Source organism: Marmota marmota, unplaced genomic scaffold (assembly GCF_001458135.2).
Source record: "Marmota marmota marmota unplaced genomic scaffold, marMar, whole genome shotgun sequence".
Classification (NCBI taxonomy): domain Eukaryota; kingdom Metazoa; phylum Chordata; class Mammalia; order Rodentia; family Sciuridae; genus Marmota; species Marmota marmota.
Genome location: NW_026000174.1, coordinates 30,569,500 through 30,590,511, shown reverse-complemented (window position 1 = coordinate 30,590,511; position 21,012 = coordinate 30,569,500). Strand labels below are relative to the sequence as shown.

The following is a 21,012-nucleotide window of genomic DNA, read 5'->3' as shown; positions in this document are numbered from 1 at the left end:
CAAAATAATTTTACCACTGTCTGGCAAATGGTAAATAATAAAATTTTCTAATTTCAAAATAATATCTCATGAACTCACTACATAATAACTAGCTGTGTTTAAAATTGATTCCAACCTTTTCTTCTAGGAATGGTGTATTAACAGGAAAACAGGACCAAAAATGCCGCAGAAGTTCTCCAACAGCCACATACAAATGTTTCAATTCGGACTGAATATCATTTGGCACCATCTCTGCAAGAGAAGGAAGAGGTCCACAGGACAAAAGTTATTTTCACACATGTATAATCTTTGAAAAAATGATCACTCAAGGCAATAGTGGTGTGTAGTTCAGTGGCAGAGAACAAGCTTAGCATGCATGAGGCAATAGATTCACTTCCCAGTACCACATACCAATCAGCAAAGATCCCAGAAGTGCCCCAATGAAAAAACAATTAACTTTAGCACTCCCGTGGTCTTGTTCTTTAGAGCTTATTTAAGCAAAGGTATAGCAAAAAGTGGCCCAGCACATACGGTTTATGGCTTGCTGTGTCCCTCCCTGCATAAGTGCTCCTCCAGGTGACAGTGCTGTGATGGTACTACTAGCGGCACTACTTGAGAGAACCTGAAAGAAAGGAGACATAGAAACTGATTTTGTCTTTTTGCCGAATTAACATTTCCATTTATACCAGAAGGTCAAGTGTTTATTTCTATAAAATTCAGCAGCTAGAGAAAATTATTTCCCTTGAGGCCAGAAATGGTTTGTGTAGCAAGAGAAAAACCTATTTTCTAGAAATACAGTTTTCCCTTATTAGTAGTTTTATTTTCTCTGGTTTTATTTACCTGTAGTCAACTATGGGATGAAAATATTAAATGGAAAACCAGTAATAAACAATCTTAGTTTTATATTGTGCACAGTTCTGGGCAACATAATGAAATCTTGCTCTGTACAGCCTAAAACATGAATCATCCAGTGCATCCTTGCTGTATATACTATCTGCCTGTTATTAATTAGTAGCCATCTAGGTTACCAGACCTACTGTTGTGGAACTTTTGGACTTGTCTAACCCCTATTTTACTTAATAATGGCCCCACATGCAAAAATAGTAATGTTTGCAATTCAGACATGCCAAAAGAGAAGTCAGAAGGTGCTTCCTTTAAATGATGAGGTGAAAGTTCTGGATTTATGGAAAAAAAAGTATATACTGAGATTACTAAGATCTATGATAAAAACAAATCTATGAATTATGAAGGAAAAAAAATTCATGCTAGTTTTGCTTCTATACCTCAAGCTGCAAAACTTATGACCACAGTGTTTGGTAAATGCTTAGTTAAGATAGAAAAGGCATTAAAGGCACTATGCACAACTTCTGGAATCCACTGGGGGACTTGGAAGGTATCTCTTGTGGCTAAGGAGGAACTACTGTAATTGGCAAGTCCATAGGAACTAGAAACTCACTAACTTTTGCCTAGTTAAGTCCTTTCTTTTTTTTTTTTTTTTTTAAAGAAAGAGTGGGGGGGGGAGAGAGAGAATTTTTTAATATTTATTTTTTAGTTCTTGGCTGACACAACATCTTTGTTTGTATGTGGTGCTGAGGATCGAACCCGGGCCGCACGCATGCCAGGCGAGCGCGCTACCGCTTGAGCCACATCCCCAGCCCCTAGTTAAGTCCTTTCAGAAGCACTACTTCAATTCAACTCTTTACCATTGTAGGTAAAATTGAGTTTATGGAAAGCAAACAGGTCAAATAAAACATTCAATGGAGTACGGGAATGCAGCTTGATGGTAGAGAGCATACCTGCCATGCATGAGGCTCTCCATCATCAGAACAAAACAAAAAACCCCTCACAACCGGGGCCTGCCCCCAAAATATGTTAACATGTATCCTTGATAAGTGCTGGAGGTGGAGATGGGGAAGAAAGATAATAGAAAATTTATCATTTGTTTTTAATTTTCTTTCTTTTTTACATTGGTGAGGATAGAACTTAGGGCTTCGAAAATGCTTGGCATGTGTTCTACCCCTGAGCTACATCCCTAACCCCTTTTTATTTTGAAGAAAGTGAATAAACAAAGCCAAGGGGGAGAAAATATATTCCCCATGGTGTCAGTATTAACATTTAGGGACATAATTAATCCATTATTCAATGAGTGCCTAACAAGTGCCAGGGCCTGTGGCTCTAGGAAGGAACAAATCATTTGTGGAACAACTCAAATCAGGGCTTCTGTGTCTAAAATTTTGCAATGGAGTTTTTACATGCAGAAATCCATATGTATGGATTAGATTAAAAAATACAAGATGTATTAATTACAAAAGGAAAAAAAATTGGTGGAGAAACCAGCAGATACTACCTTAAATGATCAGAGTTAATATTATAAGTTAGAATATGTGGGGCTGAGGCTGTTGCTCAGTGGTAGAACATTTGCCTAGCACAAGTGAGGCACTGGGTTTGATCCTCAGCAGCATAAATAAATAAATAAATGTTTATCACAAATATATATATATATACATATAAAATAAAAGTTAGAACATGTGAATTCTGATGATGCACTGAGGACACAACATAATTTCTGTAGTATTAGCGTCAAAAAATGTGTATCATGAAGAAACATTAGAGAAACTTAAGTTGAGGATATCCTACAAAATACTGGCCTATACTCCTTAAATGTCAAGGTCATGAAAGACAAGGAAGACTGAAAAATTGTTCCAACTTAAAGTTGAGATTAAAGAGACAAGAGAACCAAATATACCTCATGAACCAGGTTTGGCTGCTAGATCAAGTAAAATTTTTATTATAAATAACTCTAGTGATATAATTGGTGTGATTTTATTATTATTATTATTTTTTTGGTGGACACAACATCTTTATTTTTTTATTTTTTATGTGGTGCTGAGGATCGAACCCAGTGCCCCACGCATGCCAGGCGAGCGCGTTATTGCTTGAGCCATATCTCCAGCCCATTTTTATTAAGACCTGTTAGGACAGATAATAATAGTTTATCAATGTTTATCTATTTATTTAGCAATGCTGGGGACTGAACCCAGGACCTTGTGCATGGTAGTAGGCAAGTGCTCTACCACTGAGTTATATCCTCAGCCAACAATGTTAACTATTAATTCTATAACTGTACTGTGTTATTTAAAACAATGGCTTGGCTTTTTGGAAACATACATTGAAAGACCTAGAAGTAAAGGGAGATTACACTGTTAATTTACTTTAAAAAATGGTGGGGGGTGTCTAAAAACACTTTTTGCAACTTTCTGTAAATCTGAGATTATTTCAAAACAAAAAGTTAAAAAGGTTCCAATGTGGGATAAAATCCACAATAGGTCTATACTAGATGCCTTAGTGCCTTCAAAAACAGAAAAGTCAATTCCTCTCTGTACATGTCGAAGACTGCTTTACAGAAGCAATAAAATCTGAGCTGATTCTTAAATAAACACTATTAGTTTCTATGGGGCAGAACCAAGTCTTTGGGCATTCTAAGATGATATAAAGCATAAGGAAAAGCACAGGAAGCATGATAATGATGTGATCAAAAGAGTCTGGATATTTTAGAGTGATATAGAACTCAAGTTGTGTGTAGAGGGAGTGGAGACTGGCTGAAGATGGAATTGGAGAAGTGGGTTAGGGCCAAAGTACAAAGGATCTTTTAAAAGAATTATTAACATATTAATGGTACAAATTAATGGGATTCACTGTGATATTTTATTCATCCACCCTTTTACCCTCACTCCTTTCCCACCCACTAGTGCCTAGTAATTACTCTTCTAATTTTTAACGAAAAGAATTTATAGTAATGTTGAGGAAAATACATAGTTTGCCTAAACCAAATTGACAGAATCAAGAAATACTGAAAGAACTGATAGAACTTGCCAGTTAACTGTAAGTGTGAAGGGTGAGAAAAATGAAGACATAATGATCTCTATTTTACATATTCTGAGTTTGAGGTCATGTAGACTATCCAGAGAATGAAGGTAAAAAATAATTTGGCCATTTCCCTAATAAAACCGACCGAGTGTGTGGAAATAAAAACTTAGCAATCACAAAATTCATTGTTTTTCATTACCTTCAGATGCTTCCTAAATATGCCAAATACCTTTTCTCTACCTCCTTTTTTTTAAAAGAAATTATTTTTCAGGAATAGGTCTCTAAAGCCAATTAAAATATTAGTTATATACTTCAAGCTGGCTGTGTTCATAAATCGAGGAAGTAAGTATGGGAACTACACAATATAAGTCACCTACCTGAGTTAACTTGGGTGTGTAAGCTTCCATTTCTTGTCTAATACTTTGAAAAGAATTAATAATGTCCTGACTCGTTGCATACTGTAGTGACTGAATTGGAGTTGGACCATGATAATACCTGAAGATAGCACAGAAGAAGAAACCAGTCATACATAGTAAAAGTACTCTATTTCTGTCTTTCAACCCCCAACAATTAACAGGAAAAAGAAAAAAGTTCCAGAGAGATAATAGAAGGCTTCCTATGTGATTTTTGCATCGATTCAATAATTACTATGTTCTTCATATATGCCATTTGTGTCAGCTTCATGGAACATACTCTACTGAGAAAACGACTAGTAGTTATCAAGCAAAACAAGATGCTTTTTGGAAGTTACAAATTAACGGGAATAAAACAGAGAAGGTAACATGATAGAATGAATTGGGTAGAGTTACTTTAGATAGGGCGACATTAGAACAGATGGGTAAAAAATAGGGGAAGGGAAGGCAAAAAACCAGTAAGTGTAAAGGGTCCAGAGATGGAGAAAACTTGGTGTGGAACCAAAATGAGGTCATTATATATGGGGCTTGAGTGAGTGGCAGAGGCCAAAGCTGAGGTAGTAGTAGATAGGGGCCAAATGAAGCAGAGCCTTATGGGAGGGCTCTGTGTGGTGTGTGTGTGTGTGTGTGTGTGTGTGTAGGGATTAACTGGGAATTGAACCCAGAGGAACTCTACCACTGAATTTTACCCCTAGCACTTTATATTTCTTATTCTGGGTCTTGCTAAGTTACTAAGACTTGAGATCGTACTTCTTCAGCTTCTCAAGTTGCTGGGATTACAGGTGGGTGTCACTATGCCTGACTAGGAGTTCTGATTTTTATTCTAAGTTCAATAAGAAGGCATCGAAGAGCTTCACACCAAGATCTGATTTACACCTCTTCCTGCTAGAGGAGAATGGACTATATGGGCCAAAAGTACAAACAGGAAGATCCAATAGAAAACTAAACAAGCAATCAAACCAGAGGACCTGCTGATGAACTGAATAGTTTGATGTGAACCAAGGGGAGGAATCAAAGACACTCCCAGGTTTTGTTTGTTTTGTTTCTTGGCCTGAGCAAATGTTAATAATGGTTTTTACTGGGATACGGAAAAGCCAGAAGAAATAAAGTTTATCAGGATGGGAATCACAAGTTCCATTTTGGACATGGTAAGATAAGATATATGTAAAATATATAAGTGGAGGTATCAGGCAGGTAACTTTATATAAGATTTTGGTGCTTTTCAGTTAGATCAGGGATATTTGGGATTTGTCATTATGTAATTAGTATTTAAAGCAATGAAACAGAATTTGTTCAGAAAGAGGCTTGATAATATCCTGTGACAGTTAAAACAATTGTAAGTTGATAGAGGGGTTGGGGTTGTGGCTCAGCAGTAGAGTACTCGCCTAGCACGTGTGAGGCCCTGGGTTCGATCCTCAGCACCACTTAAAAATAAATAAAATAAAGGTATTTAAAGGAAAAATAGAATCAATGATTGTTTCTATTAAAGAGATTGGTTAGGGGCTGGGGATATAGCTCAGCGGCAGAGTGCTTGCCTGGCATGAGTTCCTGAGTTCAAATCCCCAGTACCACCAAAAAATAAAATAAAATAAAATAATTGGCTATGCAGACGTTGAAATAGCCATACCAATACAACAGAATACTCTGAAGGCATTTAAAAATGTAGATAATAATAAAAATAACACCTATTTCTTATTGAGCACTTACCACATACCAGTTCTATTAACTTTTACTGGGAGTGGGTAGATTCTGGAGATTGAACCCAAGGTTAAGCATGTACTCTACCACTGAGCCACACTCTTAGCTCCCTCTTTTAACTTTTAAAATGATCCTATAAGGCCAGTACAATTAGTTTCATTTTATTGAAAAAAGTAAAAAACCAAAAATAGTTGAATTCAGAAATGTTAAAAAATATCAGCATTAAGTTAAGTAGTTTGGTTTTAAAGCCTATGTTTTTTTTAACAACTACGGTATTGACATGGATAATTAGAGAGATAAAAAAGTTATAAAGTGCATGTACAAAATGCAATTATTTTTATTAACAACCTGCATCTTTAAAGCTCACTAAGCATTTTCTCAGGATGAATCAAAGCGGTATATGTTTGTAATATGCTGAAATTCACCAATGAAATAACTGAGTTTGGAGAACTACCAAGAAAAATGACTGAATATCAAGGAAATGACTCACGTGAGCACCAAAGATTATTTTCTGTTAATGTGAAATCAGATTGCAGCACAAAATTTTAACACTGTTTTTCCTTAACTGGGTACATGTACTAAAATAAAGGGAAAAGTTAGAAAGGAGAAAATAAAAGGATGTATGTTTATGTAGTCAGCAGAAAATAAGGCAGAAGAATGATAAGAAAATGAAAAACAGAATTACGGGAATAAATGAAGAAGGCAAGTTCTTGGACCAGAGATGGAGACAGATGGAATTAACACTAGATCAGAAAGGAATAGTTTCTTTCTCTGTGAATGGACAAATCTGTACACTTGGACTCATGATACTGAGGTAGGTAGCTTACACTTAATGGTCTAATTGTTGGAATAGATTAGGGTGGGGGGTAAGGGACATCAGAATACTCAAGGCTAGGCAGATAGCAGGCAATCAATCAACAAATGTTTGTTATAACATCTTCCAGTCTACTAACATTTATCCCCATTTCTTTAGATTAAATGTTAACTAGGGGCTGGGATGTAGCTCAGTGATAGTGTGCTTGCCTATAGGGCTTGAGGCTCTGGGTTGGATCCTTAGCATCACAAAAACAAGTAAACACGGGAAGAAAAAAAAAAGTTAGCCACTAAGGTAGAATGCTGAACTTATCATATTAAGCCCTGATAATTACCTGGATAATTGCTCATGGGAAAGCTAAAAAATTGTTTCTAAAAAGTTTTAGCAACTCATACAGGGATTTCAGTTCTTCAAGGTAATTTTAATGGCAAACAATACTACTGAAAAGCCCCCCACCCCCCTTTTTAAAGGTGCCGAGGATCAAAAACCCAGGGTCTCAAGAGTGCTAAAAAATACTTTTCAAAAACCATTTCAGATAACAGTATTTTCCTTCTTTTACAATACCATAAGTGGAATATCTATGGGAGGGAACATGGGAGGAATGGAGAAACTTTAGATAGGGCAAAGGGGAGGGAAGGGAAGGGAGGGGGTAAGGGGGTAGAAAAGATGGTGGAATGAGCTGGACATTTACCCTAAGTACATGTATGAAGACATGAATGGTGTGAAAATACTTTGTGTACAGTTAACTTAAAAAACTGTGCTCTATATATGTACTATGAAATGAAGTGCATTCTGTCATCATGTATAACAAATTAGAATAAATAAATAATTTAATTAAAAAATAAGTGGAATATCTACACTTACGCAATTTAAAAACTATGAAAATGTTAAGGTTAGGAAAATACTGCTTTCTAACTCCTTTTATTGTTTCTTACCTCATCTAATGGTTTATCTTCCAAAGCTGTTAAATCGAGTAGTGGGTTTTTCACTCCTAATGAAACCATTGTTTTTAAACCTAGAAAACAAATGAAATACAAAGTTCAAAGTTTACCCTTCAGATATTAAAAAACCAAAAAAACACCATTCATAGTTCTAATAACTAGAGTGGAAAGCTAAATACTACAATGTATCAGGGATAAACAGTTACCTTTTTCATCTATTTTGGCACATTCTGCAAAGAGATCCTTTGACCCTGTATTCAGCCGGTCCCTATGGAAATAATGAGACTGAAAAAAACGTGTCCAGAATTCCTTTTCTGTCATGTTATGGGGAACATTTTCTGCATATTTCATTTTTACTGTTGGGGGAAAAACCACAAGAAATAGTTACTAAATTTTCATTTCTTAAAACCTCTCAGATTAGATAATAGAAATACAACTAAAAGCAAGAACTATAAATTCCTTACTGCTATATATCATAATCTAATGATATATATGAAATATGATTTGAAGTTAGGCGAGGCACTATAAATCTTAACAAATTATTTAAAAAATTGCATTATGCACCAAGAAAATAAAGTCCTTAAGTTTTAGCAGAAAAACCAAGAACCTTGGAGTTTGACCTAAGTCTGCTTGTTTATTTATAAATGAGTGCTTTCAATCCAAGGTACTCTTGTTAAGTGATGAGAAAATACAAATTTCATTAACCATGGGACTATCAGCTCAGTTCACTAGAATTTTATAGTCTAGAGAATATAGTGTTTCAGAACAGTTTCTTCAGCCAGAATCTGAGTTCAAAATTCTAAGCCTGCCCCTTATAGTTGTGACTTTGTACATATTACTTTTGCTCTCTCTGTTCCTTGTTTTTCTCATCTGTAAAATGAGGGTTATAACAGTATTCACTTCACATGGTATTTGTGATCAAACAAATATAGAAAAAAGTCCTAGTGTCTGGCAAATATTTAAAGTCTATGTGAATATGTTATCAGAAACAAAGATATAATTACCTAACATCATGATAATTCTTTGAGGGCAGACAAAATACTAGGAAAGGAGAGAATAGATCTGCCTGAATAAGACAGGATTTTATAGAAGTGACAAGGAGGCAATCCATATGTGAGCTGAATCCTGAGGGAGAAGCATTTCTTAAAGACTAAAGGGGCAGGGGTGGGGAAGTGAGAACAGTAAATGGCTTAAAGAAACACTGTCTAATTATGAGCATGACTAAAACTGTGGCTCTCATTCTTTGGGTGCAATCATAAATCATTAGGATGCTTTCTGCATAGCAAATGATTTGTGAATTAGAAAGGTCACTCTGGAGGAATTCATTTATAGATGCCTCCGCAGCAAGTTATTTCATTTAAGTATTTTGAGGGCTAAAGTTTAAGAACCACTGATGGAAACAATGGCAATTATCATTACCAATGAATTAATAAATGCACATTAATGACTGAGCCCTTAGACTCTACCACATGTTGAGCAATGGATAAAATATTTTATTGCACTTGGTCAGGAATAAAGGAAGCTTTTTGTTTTTTCATTGATATAGATTTCATCCAAACAAATATTTTAACCATCTGAAGAACTAATTCTTCTTACCTGCTGGATAGGTCCTAAATATGGATTCAATGATATCAGAAGTTAAATTATATCTTAAACCATTACAACCATCTGTCTGGGGCCGGACATCAGCCTAAAACAAAGACCACATATATACACATAGGAATTTACATACATATTAGTTAGAACATCATAGAATATGACTAAGTACTGAACAGACACTACAGAAAGGCGGGAAACAGGCTTTCTAAATGACCTATAGACAAAGTAAGTCCTTTACTTCCACTTTTAGCATAGAGACAGGGCTCAAAAAAGCCAGACTTGTTTCTCATACTCCTAGTAACTTACAAAATCTGCATCCTTGAGAGCCTGTTATGGTCAAAAATTGCATTTGGTCAGGAATAAAGGAAGCTTGTTTGAGTGTCAAAAGGTAGAGAGCTAGTGGAGCTTTAACATAAAACTTGTACAGATGCCCAAACCACTATAAACTCTGGTTATGAATTAAACATAAATTAACTAACTGGTTTCTTTAGGAAAGGCTTTATAAATTCAAGCTACTACTGAGCAACCAGAAAGATACCAAACATACAACTGGCATTCAACTTTTTTTTTTTTTTAATGTTTTTTTATTCTTTAGTTTTTGGCCGACACAACATCTTTATTTTTTGTATGTGGTGCTGAGGATCGAACCCAGCACCGCACGCTTGGCAGGCGAGAGCGCTACCGCTTGAGCCACATCCCCAGCCCTGGCATTCAACTTTTTGAATGTATAAATATGGTTCTAGTTCCTCTAGAGTTCAGAATCTTATTCCCTAATTCCACAGGTAAGGAATTCCCAATTTTCTACTAGATTTATTTTATAAATCTTTTTCTTTTTAATATATTTTTACTTGTCAATGGACTTTATTTATATGTGGTACTGAGAATCGAACCCAGTGCCTCACACATGCTAGGCAAGCACTCTACCACTGAGCCACAACCCCAGTCCTTATAAACCTTTTTCTATAATGATATCATTATACATTTAACTTTGTATTATAAGTTAAAATACAGCAATCACTTAAAAAAGGTACCAGAAAGCCCTAAATTTAAAAATATTAGTCCAATTTCTCTCTCTTCTTCTTCTTCTTTTGGTGGTGCAGAGAATTGACCCCAGGGCCTCACACATGCTAGGGAAGTACTCTACTATTAGGTTATATACTGGGTCCAGTATTAGTACAATTTCTAACAATCACTTTCAAAGTTCACTTGACTTCCACTAGGCTAGGATCAAGTCCCAAAACCAAGGAAATGTAACTGAAAAGAAATATAGAGGGAAACATAGGGGCTGTGGTTAAGGCTCAGTGGTGGAGTGCTTGCCTAGCACGTATGAGGTACAATCCTTAGCACCACATAAAAATAAATAAATGAAATAAAGGTATGAAAAAAAGAAAACACACACATTGGAATTTTCACTTCTTTTCTTTCAGAAATTTAGAAGGTTTACATACCAGAAATGCTGCAGAAATGCCAACATCTTGCTTGTGATTTGATGTGGAAAAACTATCTGTTGCATTCACATTTAAACGATTGGCCCAGAATTCTTCAGCACTGATAACTTGACTTACAACAAGGTCTTTGTAAAGCTGAAACAAAACAGGATCTTCTTGCAGCATTCTGGTGATAGAATATATTAAACATAATTAACTTCTAGAATAAAACACCATTTAAATAAAATTTTTAAAAGACTTTGTGGCACAAAAGATTGAAATAACTTTTATTTTGTGATGACTGAGCAGCAGAGATCATTTAGTTCATTTTTTAAGCAATTAAGAGCAAAACAATTTTTGGAGAAATAAAGGAAGATAAATCTGAAGAAACAAAGACTAAACTCTTTAAGGGATTTGGCCTTATTAATCTTCATAACCTTGTTAATACAATAATATAATCACTATGTATGTATTTGTTTACTGAATTCTCTTTCATACAGAAAGGTGAATGGGAAATAGCAGAGGTATGCTTGAGATTTTTTAGCAACTTATCCTTCATTGTGACAAGTACTGGGAGCTGGGAAACTGAGCACCTGACAGATAACTGGTGATGAAATTCTCATTATTACACATTTCTAATGGTTCAGTCCATTCTCTGAAAGAACTGGGAAAAGAAATTAAGGAACCCTAGTACCTTCTAATCTCAGTTCTGCTCTTAATCAGACATTAGGCTTGATGTAGTTAATTTAACTTCTGGGTTTGCATATTCTCATTTCCCCAAAGTTACAGAGTAAGTAAAATGCTAAAACTGAGAACTAAAAATAGAGGTAAAGATAACAGCACAAGCGGGGAGAAATAACAAAGCTATTACAATACTAGAAGACTAGAATATACTATCTCTTTAAAAGCTAAATCTTTGGTCCTTCACCTGTTTTTCTCTTCCAGTTCTTTATTTGCTTTCCTCTTGAATTTGGGCAGTAGTTGCTGAAGAAGGTCCTTCACTGCATCTCGCTCTTTCACTGCTGTGCTTTCATTGGAAAAATGGAAGTTAGTTGTGTCCCCTGCATGTAGGACCAGCTGAAGCTGAATTTTAGCTTTTCCTTCTGGACTGATTTTCTGGCCTAAAAAGAAGCATGAAGCTAATTAGATGAACTACTCACCCACATTGGGTAAACTGCTATATACTAAGTTACTTTTCCTGCCAAGAAGACTGAGGATCCCTTTAGGATTTAGCTGCTCTGTTCCCATCTGAAGGCTTCTGCAGAAATGCACTATTCTTCTCATGTAACCGCAGTATGAATCAATATTTTACTATTAACACTACTTCCCTCTTTGGTATTCTTTTGGTGTCAGACTTCTCATCCACTTCACCTCCACTTCCAGATACCAATGCTTCCATTTAACTAGGGCAAACCTAAATCTTTAAGCTTTCTAACCATGGCTGGAGTTATAGCTCAGTGGTGAGAACATGTGCGAGGCCCTAGGGAGAAGCAACAGCATCGCAAAGTAAAATAAAAACAATTTTAAAAAATTCAAAGCTTTGTAATCAGCTAACCAGGAGTCCTGAAGCTAATTTAAACCACTGCCTCAAATCAACATTAAGGGCTGTGGCTGTAGCTCAATGGCAAAGCACTTGCCTAGCACTTTTTTAACACTGCATTAAAAAAAATAAGAAAAAAAATCAACATTAGCAAAAATGACTTATCATTTAAAACAAGCAAACAAACAAACAAAACCCAACCAACCAACCAAACAAACAAAAAACCCTGCTTAACAAATCCAAGGTTTGCTTATTAACTGCAAAGGAAAATACATGATGTTGCCTCTGAAAAATATGCTGTCACCACTTTAAGTGATCAAAAAAGGATAGGGCTGGGGTTGTAGCTTAGTGGTAGAGCACTTGATTAGCATGTGTGAGGCACTGCGTTTAATCCTTAACACCACATTAAAAAAAAAAAAAAAAAAGCTTTGTATCTCCCATTTTGTTCAGTATAAAGTTGAATGTATCTTCCCAAGAAAAGATGGCCACATAACTAAAGATTAATTAGACAATTTGCCTAAATGGTGCAAGTCTATTATACAACAACCTGTCATCATCTGTTAATTTTTAAAATGTATAAACAATTTGAAACAGTTAATCCTTGGCAGGGATGTGTTCTACCTACACAATTTCAAAAAGATATTGGTGCACAGTTCTACACTGTGGAAATACTTGCAACAACAAAATTCTGGAAACTTCATTCATAACTGTCCTTCAACAGAGAAGAGTTAAATACACAACTACACACACATCCAGTGTAGTGTTACACAATTTTTAAGAGTACGTATAAATCTTCACATGAGGCAGATTTACATCTGTATGTCAATCTGTTAACAGTGAAAAGATCAGGTTATAAAACAGTATATATTCACTGATCCTGTTTTGCAATTTCTTTTTTTTTTAATTTATTTTTTAGTCACAGGTAGACACAATATCTTTATTTTATTTTTATGTGGATCAAACCCAGTGCCTCACACATGCTAGGCGAGCACTCTACCTATGACACACAATCCCAGCCTGCATTTTGTAATTTCTACATGATTTTTTGATATAAAATTCAAAACCCACAAAGATTTATGAACAATACTTCTATAAAGTTACTAGTAAATGTGTCATACATATGTATTAAACCTTAGTATAGCTGACTTACATTTAATATCAGCATACATATGGCTGATTGTAAATCTATCTTTGCCTTCTGGCGCCCAAGCAATTCTTTCTGCCATGAGGTATAGAGCTCCATCCTGCTTCTTTTGACGCACCTTCTTCACGATCAGCAAAACTTCTTCAGATGAAGTTGCCATGATGGCTATCAGGTGCTAAAAGAGGAAAAAAAGATGATGGAAAAAAAAAATTTCACACATCAATTGGGAAGGGTTTGTTTAGTCAACAATGGTTTAATTTTTTTTTAAATTTATTTTTTCAGGCACAGTTTAAAGTATAATTTTGAAGATATCAGTTTATCTAGGTATTATAAAAATTTGTCCTGGAATGTAGCTCAGTGGTAAAGTACTTACTTGGCACGTGCAGGGACCTGCGTTTGCTTCCCAACACCAAAAAAAGTGAGATCCGATTTCTAATTTTTCTTAAGTTGATTATCTGAATTGTTAGTAGTCATCTCTCTCTCTTATAGGCTTTTGTGTGTGTTTACATGGTGGGGGGGTTGCTGGGGAGTGAACCCAGGGCCTTGCGCAAGCCAGGCAAGCACTCTATTACCGAGTTACATTCCCAGTCTCAGGTTCCTTTGTATAAGAGGAGGGTTCTACTGTGTTATCCAGGTTGGTCTCAACCACCTGAATTCAAGCGGCATTTCTATCTAGCCTTCCAAGTGCTTACTACAAGCATGAACGGTCTTCTAGGTGGGGAAAGGGTGAAGGGTGAATATATTTATTTAGGAAATTTGTACTGAGCCGAAGAGCCTATAAGTTTTCCAAAGATGAATGAAAGTCAACAGCAAGATTTGTTTTCAAAGAGCTTCTAGCCCAGTGAGCAAAATGTGTGTATGTGTGCTATCTGTAATACAAATTAGAATGTGTCAAGTCCCAAAAGGGACACAAAAAACATTTTGAGTTAGGACTCAGGCAATTTTTTTTTTTTTACTTGGGAAGCCCTGGTTTGCCATACAATTTTTTAAAAAATTGAGGTCTAATTAACAAACAAACAAAATATATAGCTTTTTCAGTGTCCTGTTTGATGTGTTTTGCCCATTGCATACACCCATGTACAAATACCCAAAGGAGAGACAGAACATCTCCATCATCCCCGAAAAGTTCCCTCATATATTTTCTAGTTAATTCTGTTTTCGTTACTCTCCAGCCACTATCTTCTGATTTCTATCACCTATTATTAGTTTTTGTACCAGGAATCTTACATATGTACTTTTATGTCTCTAGATTTTCACCATTTTGAAATTCACCATACTGTTGCATGTATAAGTAGTTTCTTTATTATACAAAAATAGTTATAAACTGGATCCTTTTTTGGGGGGGGCAGTACTGGGTGCTGAACTCAAGGGTGCTTTACTGCCGAGCTATATCCCCAACTCTTTTTAATTAAAAACAATTTTTTTTCATTATAAATGGACACAGTACCTTTATTTTTTAAATTTATTTTTATATAACGTGGAGGCTCGAATCCAGGGCCTCACACGTGCTAGGCAAATGCTTTACCGCTGAGCTATATCCCCAGTCCCTCTTTTAATTCATTTTTTATTTTTTTAGTTGTAGGTGGACACAATATCTTTTTTTTTTTTTTTTTTTTCAGTATTTGGCGGACACAACATCTTTGTCTGTATGTGGTGCTGAGGATCGAACCCGGGCCGCACGCATGCCAGGCGAGCGCGCTACCGCTTGAGCCACATCCCCAGCCCACAATATCTTAATTTTTATTTATATGTGATGCTAAGGATTGAGCCTTATGCCAGGTGAGCGCTCTACCACTGAATTACAACCCCAGTACCCCCTCTTTTAATTTTTTAAGACAGGTTCTTGTTAAGTTGCCGAGGTTGGCCTTGCCTTGAGTAACTGGGATTACAGGCATGTGCCATCATGGTAGGCATAAATTTGGTCTTGAAGAGAGGATTTTGATGAAGAAAGTAGAGGGTAAATGGCATTGCAAACAAAGGGAATGGTTTGAACAAAGGCGTGAAACTCTCTAAGAATGGTAAAGAATCTGGATGCGATATGATAATCATGTCGGAGGTCAGTGGGATATGAGGTCAGACGGTTAAAATGGAAGCAGAGTGGAGAATGCCACTCTATGTTCTAAGCAACAAAAACCCTCTAAATATCTAAATACTTTTGAGTGATCTGTATTTTTGAAAAATAATCTCTAGGTAGCATTACAGAGACTAGAGAGAGATCAGAACAGATCTCTGAACCAGGCTGGGGCAGTGAAACTGGAGAGGAAGGGATCAAGGACAACCAAGGAAGCAGATTAATAGACATTATAAGTACTGAAAGAAGTGTCACAATTGCTCACTCATGCCCCATTTCTAACTCTCAATGACATGAGGACAAGGTGCCATTTACAGAAATAAATGAAAAGGAAGGGCAGGTTTGAAAGTGAACACAAGGAATTCAGTTTTGGATATAGAGAGTGTCAGGCAATGTTGAATTATATAGGTGGAGATAATCTGCATTATGTGAGCATTTGTAATTTGTTAGACTAAAGCCTAATTAGATAATTGCTTTTTATCAAATTCAAAAACGAAAAGGAATTTTAAAAAACTCCACAAACCCCAAGCCCTAACATTAATTTTCTTCATTTTAAATTGCATTGATATTAACTGTATCACCACTACAGATATTATAAAGTAAATCCAAGCTAATGATTTTGTTTTTCATTTGCCACTGAAAATATTTCCCCATGTTGTTCTACAATCTCCAGTTTTGATATGTATACACCAAATATAACAGAGTTAAAATTCTTACTACACAATACCATATTTTAACTGACTAACCTTTTGATGTTCTCCTAAGATTTTGATTAAAGGCTAGTCGCTCAAAAAGTTCAAAAGCCTCTATTTTAGAACTACTTAATTACATGAAAAGATATAAAGCATGTTTTATTATTATATTTTAAAAATCATATTATTATATGAAAAAATTATCTAAAATTTATTGAAGACTAAGTTCTTTTCAGGTATTATCTCATTCAGTCCATATTTAATAATCCTATGAAGAAGGTCCTAAAATTAGTTCCATTTTGTAGATAAGAAAACTGGGTCTGAGAAATCAATGCACTTTCCCAAATTATCAAGAAAGTAGAACTGGGTTCAGACCTGAATCAGGCTGACCTCAGAGATTCATTATGCTATTATTCAAATATACATAACTGGAAAGATAGACACCAGTCTAATAACATTTATGAGTGACAGAAACATAAATGATTTAAATGTTCTTTGTGTTTTCTGGATAATCTACAATGAATAAGTATTTAGTAATGAGAAAAGAAGTTAATGTCTTCCTGAGATGTATTTCCTATCAAATCATATGTTTACAAGTAAAGCGTGGGTAAGAATTAAAAGTAACCCCTATTTTCAATTTCTACAATATGTGTAAATTTAAAATTTTAATTTATAAAATTTTACATTTATGGAACTGTTAAATATTTTTATATCAATCTCCTAATACACATAATAAACAGACAATCTTAAAAGGCCCACTCTGGGGGCTGGGATTGTGGCTCAGTGGTAGACTGCTTGCCTAGCACATGTGAGGCACTGGGTTCGATCCTCAGTACCTCAAAAATAAATAAAAGTATTGTGTCCATAAAAAAGAAAAAGAAAACAGCCCATCCCGAAATTGTAAAACTATACTGTATGCTATACAAATAACATTTTAGGAAACATGAGTTAAAATCTGAGAAAGATGGGAGGGGAGAGTTGGTGGAGGTTACCACATAATTATTAAATAATTTAAAGCACATCAGTAATTAGAAGAAAAAACAGTGAACAGGGGTAGCTGATAGAGCAAGTCCCCAATTAACTGGGCTTACAGGCCCAAACGCAAAGTGTTAGCTTTGGAAAAGAACAGAAAATTTCCAAGTTGAGAAGATGAGAAAGTAAGTAGGTGAAGACAGAGAAACTGTAAAGTGAAGAATTCATGGGACTGTATAAATTGATTTTGAATCAGCTACTTTAAATTAACCAGGAAAAACATAACCTCTTATATAACATAACATGTGAAACCTATTAAAATTCATTTGGGGGAGGGCTGGGAATGCAGCTAATTTGTAGACTGTGTGTGCCCGGCATGCATGAAGCCCTGGGTTCCAATGCCCAGCACCACCACCAGGAAAAAAAAAATGGTGGGACCTTTAAAAAAAAAAAAAAAAATCAGAGACAAATTATTGAATACTGGGCACAATGGTCAATTGTCTCAGTTAATTTGCTTGGCAAGTTTCCCTGATCATCTGTAGTGTTTCTGTTAATTGTTCAAGGACGAATGTACCAATTTTAGGAGGGTTAATAGAATGAACCTCTGAGGTTATTCTAAATGGCTTCAGTGATTTTTCGGATTTTTCTTGAGGGAGATTCCTTGGGAGGCAAACAGGTCTTCCCAGTAGAACTCAATAAGAGCCACAAAATATTCTGTTTATGAAGACATATTGCTGTAGGCTATATCTAAACAAGTCAGGTCAATGAAGATCTAGCTTTACTTAAAAAAGATTACTTTGTGATAATACTGTGGTAACTTTTTTTTTCATATTTATTTTTTAGTTGGACACAATAGTTTTATTTTGTTTATTTTTATGTGGTGCTGAGGATCAAACCCAGGGCCTTGAATTTGCTAAGCAAATGCTTCACTGCTGAGCCACAACCCCAGCCCTATCATAACTTTTTTATACCAAGACCTTCTCAAAAAAGTATTGATAGGCAGTTAAAAATTTATTTGCTTGAAGCTACATTTTCCCATTAACTGGCTAACTTTTACGCATATTTTTCAGTCTAGTACTCTAAACTTCAAAATCATAGCTTTTGCCTAGCATATGTTGGGCTCTGGATTGAACCCCCAGCACCACCAAAACCAAAACCAAACACCAACAAACCCCCAAATTATTAGCTAACATTTGCTATTATTTTCCCCATAGCACTTACTAAATTTTTTTCTTCCCAATGTTGGAAGTCAAACTAGGGGCCTAATGCATACTAGGTAAGCCATCTACCACTGAGCTACAGCCTCAGTCCCTGTAATTCTTTTTTCTGTAATTCCTTAAATTCTTCAAATTCGACAAACTGCAAACTTAATAAAGGAAGGCAGAGGCCCCTTGTATTCATAGTATAGCACCAAGCAGCATAGTATTTGGCTCCTAGGAAGAATCCAACAAATATCTGTGATATCTCTATAAGATCTTTGTTCTTAAAATAATCCAGTCTCAGCAAGACACAAGAAATCTTTGCACATAAATCTTAGGCTCAACTCCAGGAAGCACTAGAGCTCTCAATTCACATATCAGAGCACCATTTCTCACACAGATTCCATTAACTGGATCCTGCCCTATAAGGAAACAGGGATAGCAAGAATTTAAAATGGTTGAGCAGAAATCTTTTAATTACTGCATCTGTGCATTTCTATCACCTGCATACACTTTTTAAAGGTGCAGAGATAAATGGAGGAGAAAAAAGATAACCCGTAAAATATAAACTGCTATCACCCTTATCCTTTCAGATAGGAGAATTGCCAGAGAAAGCTGCTTTATCTACCAACATAAAAGACAGGAGATCTGGAATACTATTTGTATCAAGCAATCAAAAAATGTTTTAATAATTCAACAATACAGGGAATAACAACTTATAAGTATGTCAAAAGTAACCAAAACGTATTGCTTTAAGGATATTTTTCCAACAAGTATGATATTAAGGAGAATACTAATGTGGCAATTTTAGGGCCAAGTACCTTTTCACTTTACAGCAGTGCAGGGACAGTCAAGAGGAATATGTGACATAGAGATGCATAATAGAGGAAAATGGGCTGATGACCACTAGTAAACACTGCAAAAAAAAACAAAAACAAAAACAAAACAAAACAAAAACTGACAAGAGTACCAAAAGTGAAGAATAATCATCTGGTAATCAAAGTGGGGAAAAGAGGGAATATTATATCAATGGCTGACACAGCCACATTAAAGGTAGGAGGAGAGAAAGGGGGAAGAGCACAGTGACATCTCTAACAGCAATATCCATAAGGTAGAAACGGTGGTCAAAGGGTTAAGGGATCTCAAATACACCATACAACATTCTGATGGCAAGAGAAACACACACACACACACACACACACACACAAACAGGCTTTAAAATAATATACGAGCAGGGGAAGATAAAAGCCTTGTGAGCAGTACACACATGAAGCATTCACAACCTACTGAAGTTCAGATATTTGCCTCTACTTTTAAATGATTTTTCTCCCTCTGACTGTACCAATCTGTTCTATTAAAGAGCCCTCTCTGCATTCACTTTAATTATTTTTACACATTTGTACTGCAATGTGCATTTAACATCACTTAGGAGAGACTCAAATCTATCATTGTGTCATGCTGCTAAAGGTCAACTGGGTAAGGGCAGCAGACCATCTCCCCCTTTAAGAATTAAGGATTTAAAACTACTTATAGGTTCTAAGTTCTCCCTAGAGCCCAGTCCTTCTGTAAATCTTAGGCCTGCTCCTAGAGGTTATTTTCCCTGCTGTTACGACTTCTCCACTTTCACAGCTATGGTTTTAGCTTTTAAAAATTTTAGGATTGGCAACTTTGTCTTAATAACCAAAGATTAGCCTCTAGGAAAGGGGAGGCTGAGTTGGTATAGCCTTCCACCAAAGAATGCTGCTTTACATACTGGCATTCCAGGTAAGAGTTCATGGGGAGAAATTGTTTAATTCCTTTAAAAAGTTTAAAAATCACAACTCTGTATAATGAGAGAATATTGGGTTGTATGGAGCCAGTATTGCAAGATGTATTTTAAACCAATTTTTTAAAAAACATTTTTTTAGTTGTAGATGTACACAATCTTTATTTTCATGTGTTGTTGAGGATTGAACCGAGTGCCTCACACGTGTAAGGCAAGCACTCTGCCACTGAGCCACAACACCAGCCCTTAAACCACTCTTGGTGGTCTTTTTTTGTTGTTTCTTTGGCTGTTTTGGGGACTGAGCCCATGGCCTCTACATGATAGGCAAGTATCCTACCTCTGAGCTACATCCCCAGTGCATTTTCATGTTTTAAATTGGATCTTCTGATGGATAAAAAAATTTCCTACCTCTTTCCACTCCTATTTTACAGATGTTAAAATGGGCATTTAAGACTCAATCAGCTGGCCAAGTATGATGGTTTATGCCTATAATCCCAGCAGTTTGGGAGGTTGAGGAAGGAGGATCACAAATTGGAAGCTAGCCTTGGCAATTTAGCAAAGCTTTAAGCAACTTAGAGAAACTCCATATAAGGGGGAAAAAAAAAGGGCTAGGGATGGTAAAGTGCCCCGGGTTCAATCCTCAGTACCAAAAACAACAACAAAAAAAGTCAATCAGCTGGGTGTGGTCTTGCAATCCCAGCGACTTGGAGGATCGCCAAATTCGCGGCCAGCTTTGGCAACTCAGCAAGACCCTGTCTCAAAAAATAAAAGGGGCTGGGGATGTAGCTCAGTAGTGGTAGCGCGTTCCTGAGTTCAATCCACAGCACCTCAATCAATCAATCAATAAATACATAAGCCAATCAGATAAGCCACCTTACTCAATTTAGCCTG

The 21,012-nt window shown here is 35.9% G+C and overlaps 1 protein-coding gene across 1 annotated transcript in view; it reads right to left on the bottom strand.

Annotated features, from left to right (window-relative positions):
* Positions 1-21,012, bottom strand: part of Gtf2h1 (general transcription factor IIH subunit 1) — a 28,129-nt gene that overhangs the window by 6,374 nt on the left and 743 nt on the right. The window contains exons 2-11 of the mRNA XM_048788204.1: positions 13,429-13,597; positions 11,667-11,859; positions 10,760-10,925; positions 9,309-9,402; positions 7,919-8,068; positions 7,707-7,786; positions 7,106-7,142; positions 4,224-4,462; positions 511-601; positions 116-231 (exon numbers count right to left, since the gene is read on the bottom strand). Of these exons, the coding sequence (XP_048644161.1) occupies positions 116-231; positions 511-601; positions 4,224-4,462; positions 7,106-7,142; positions 7,707-7,786; positions 7,919-8,068; positions 9,309-9,402; positions 10,760-10,925; positions 11,667-11,859; positions 13,429-13,582 (1,320 nt within the window). The 5' untranslated portion in view covers positions 13,583-13,597. The remainder of the gene's footprint in view (positions 1-115; positions 232-510; positions 602-4,223; positions 4,463-7,105; positions 7,143-7,706; positions 7,787-7,918; positions 8,069-9,308; positions 9,403-10,759; positions 10,926-11,666; positions 11,860-13,428; positions 13,598-21,012) is intronic.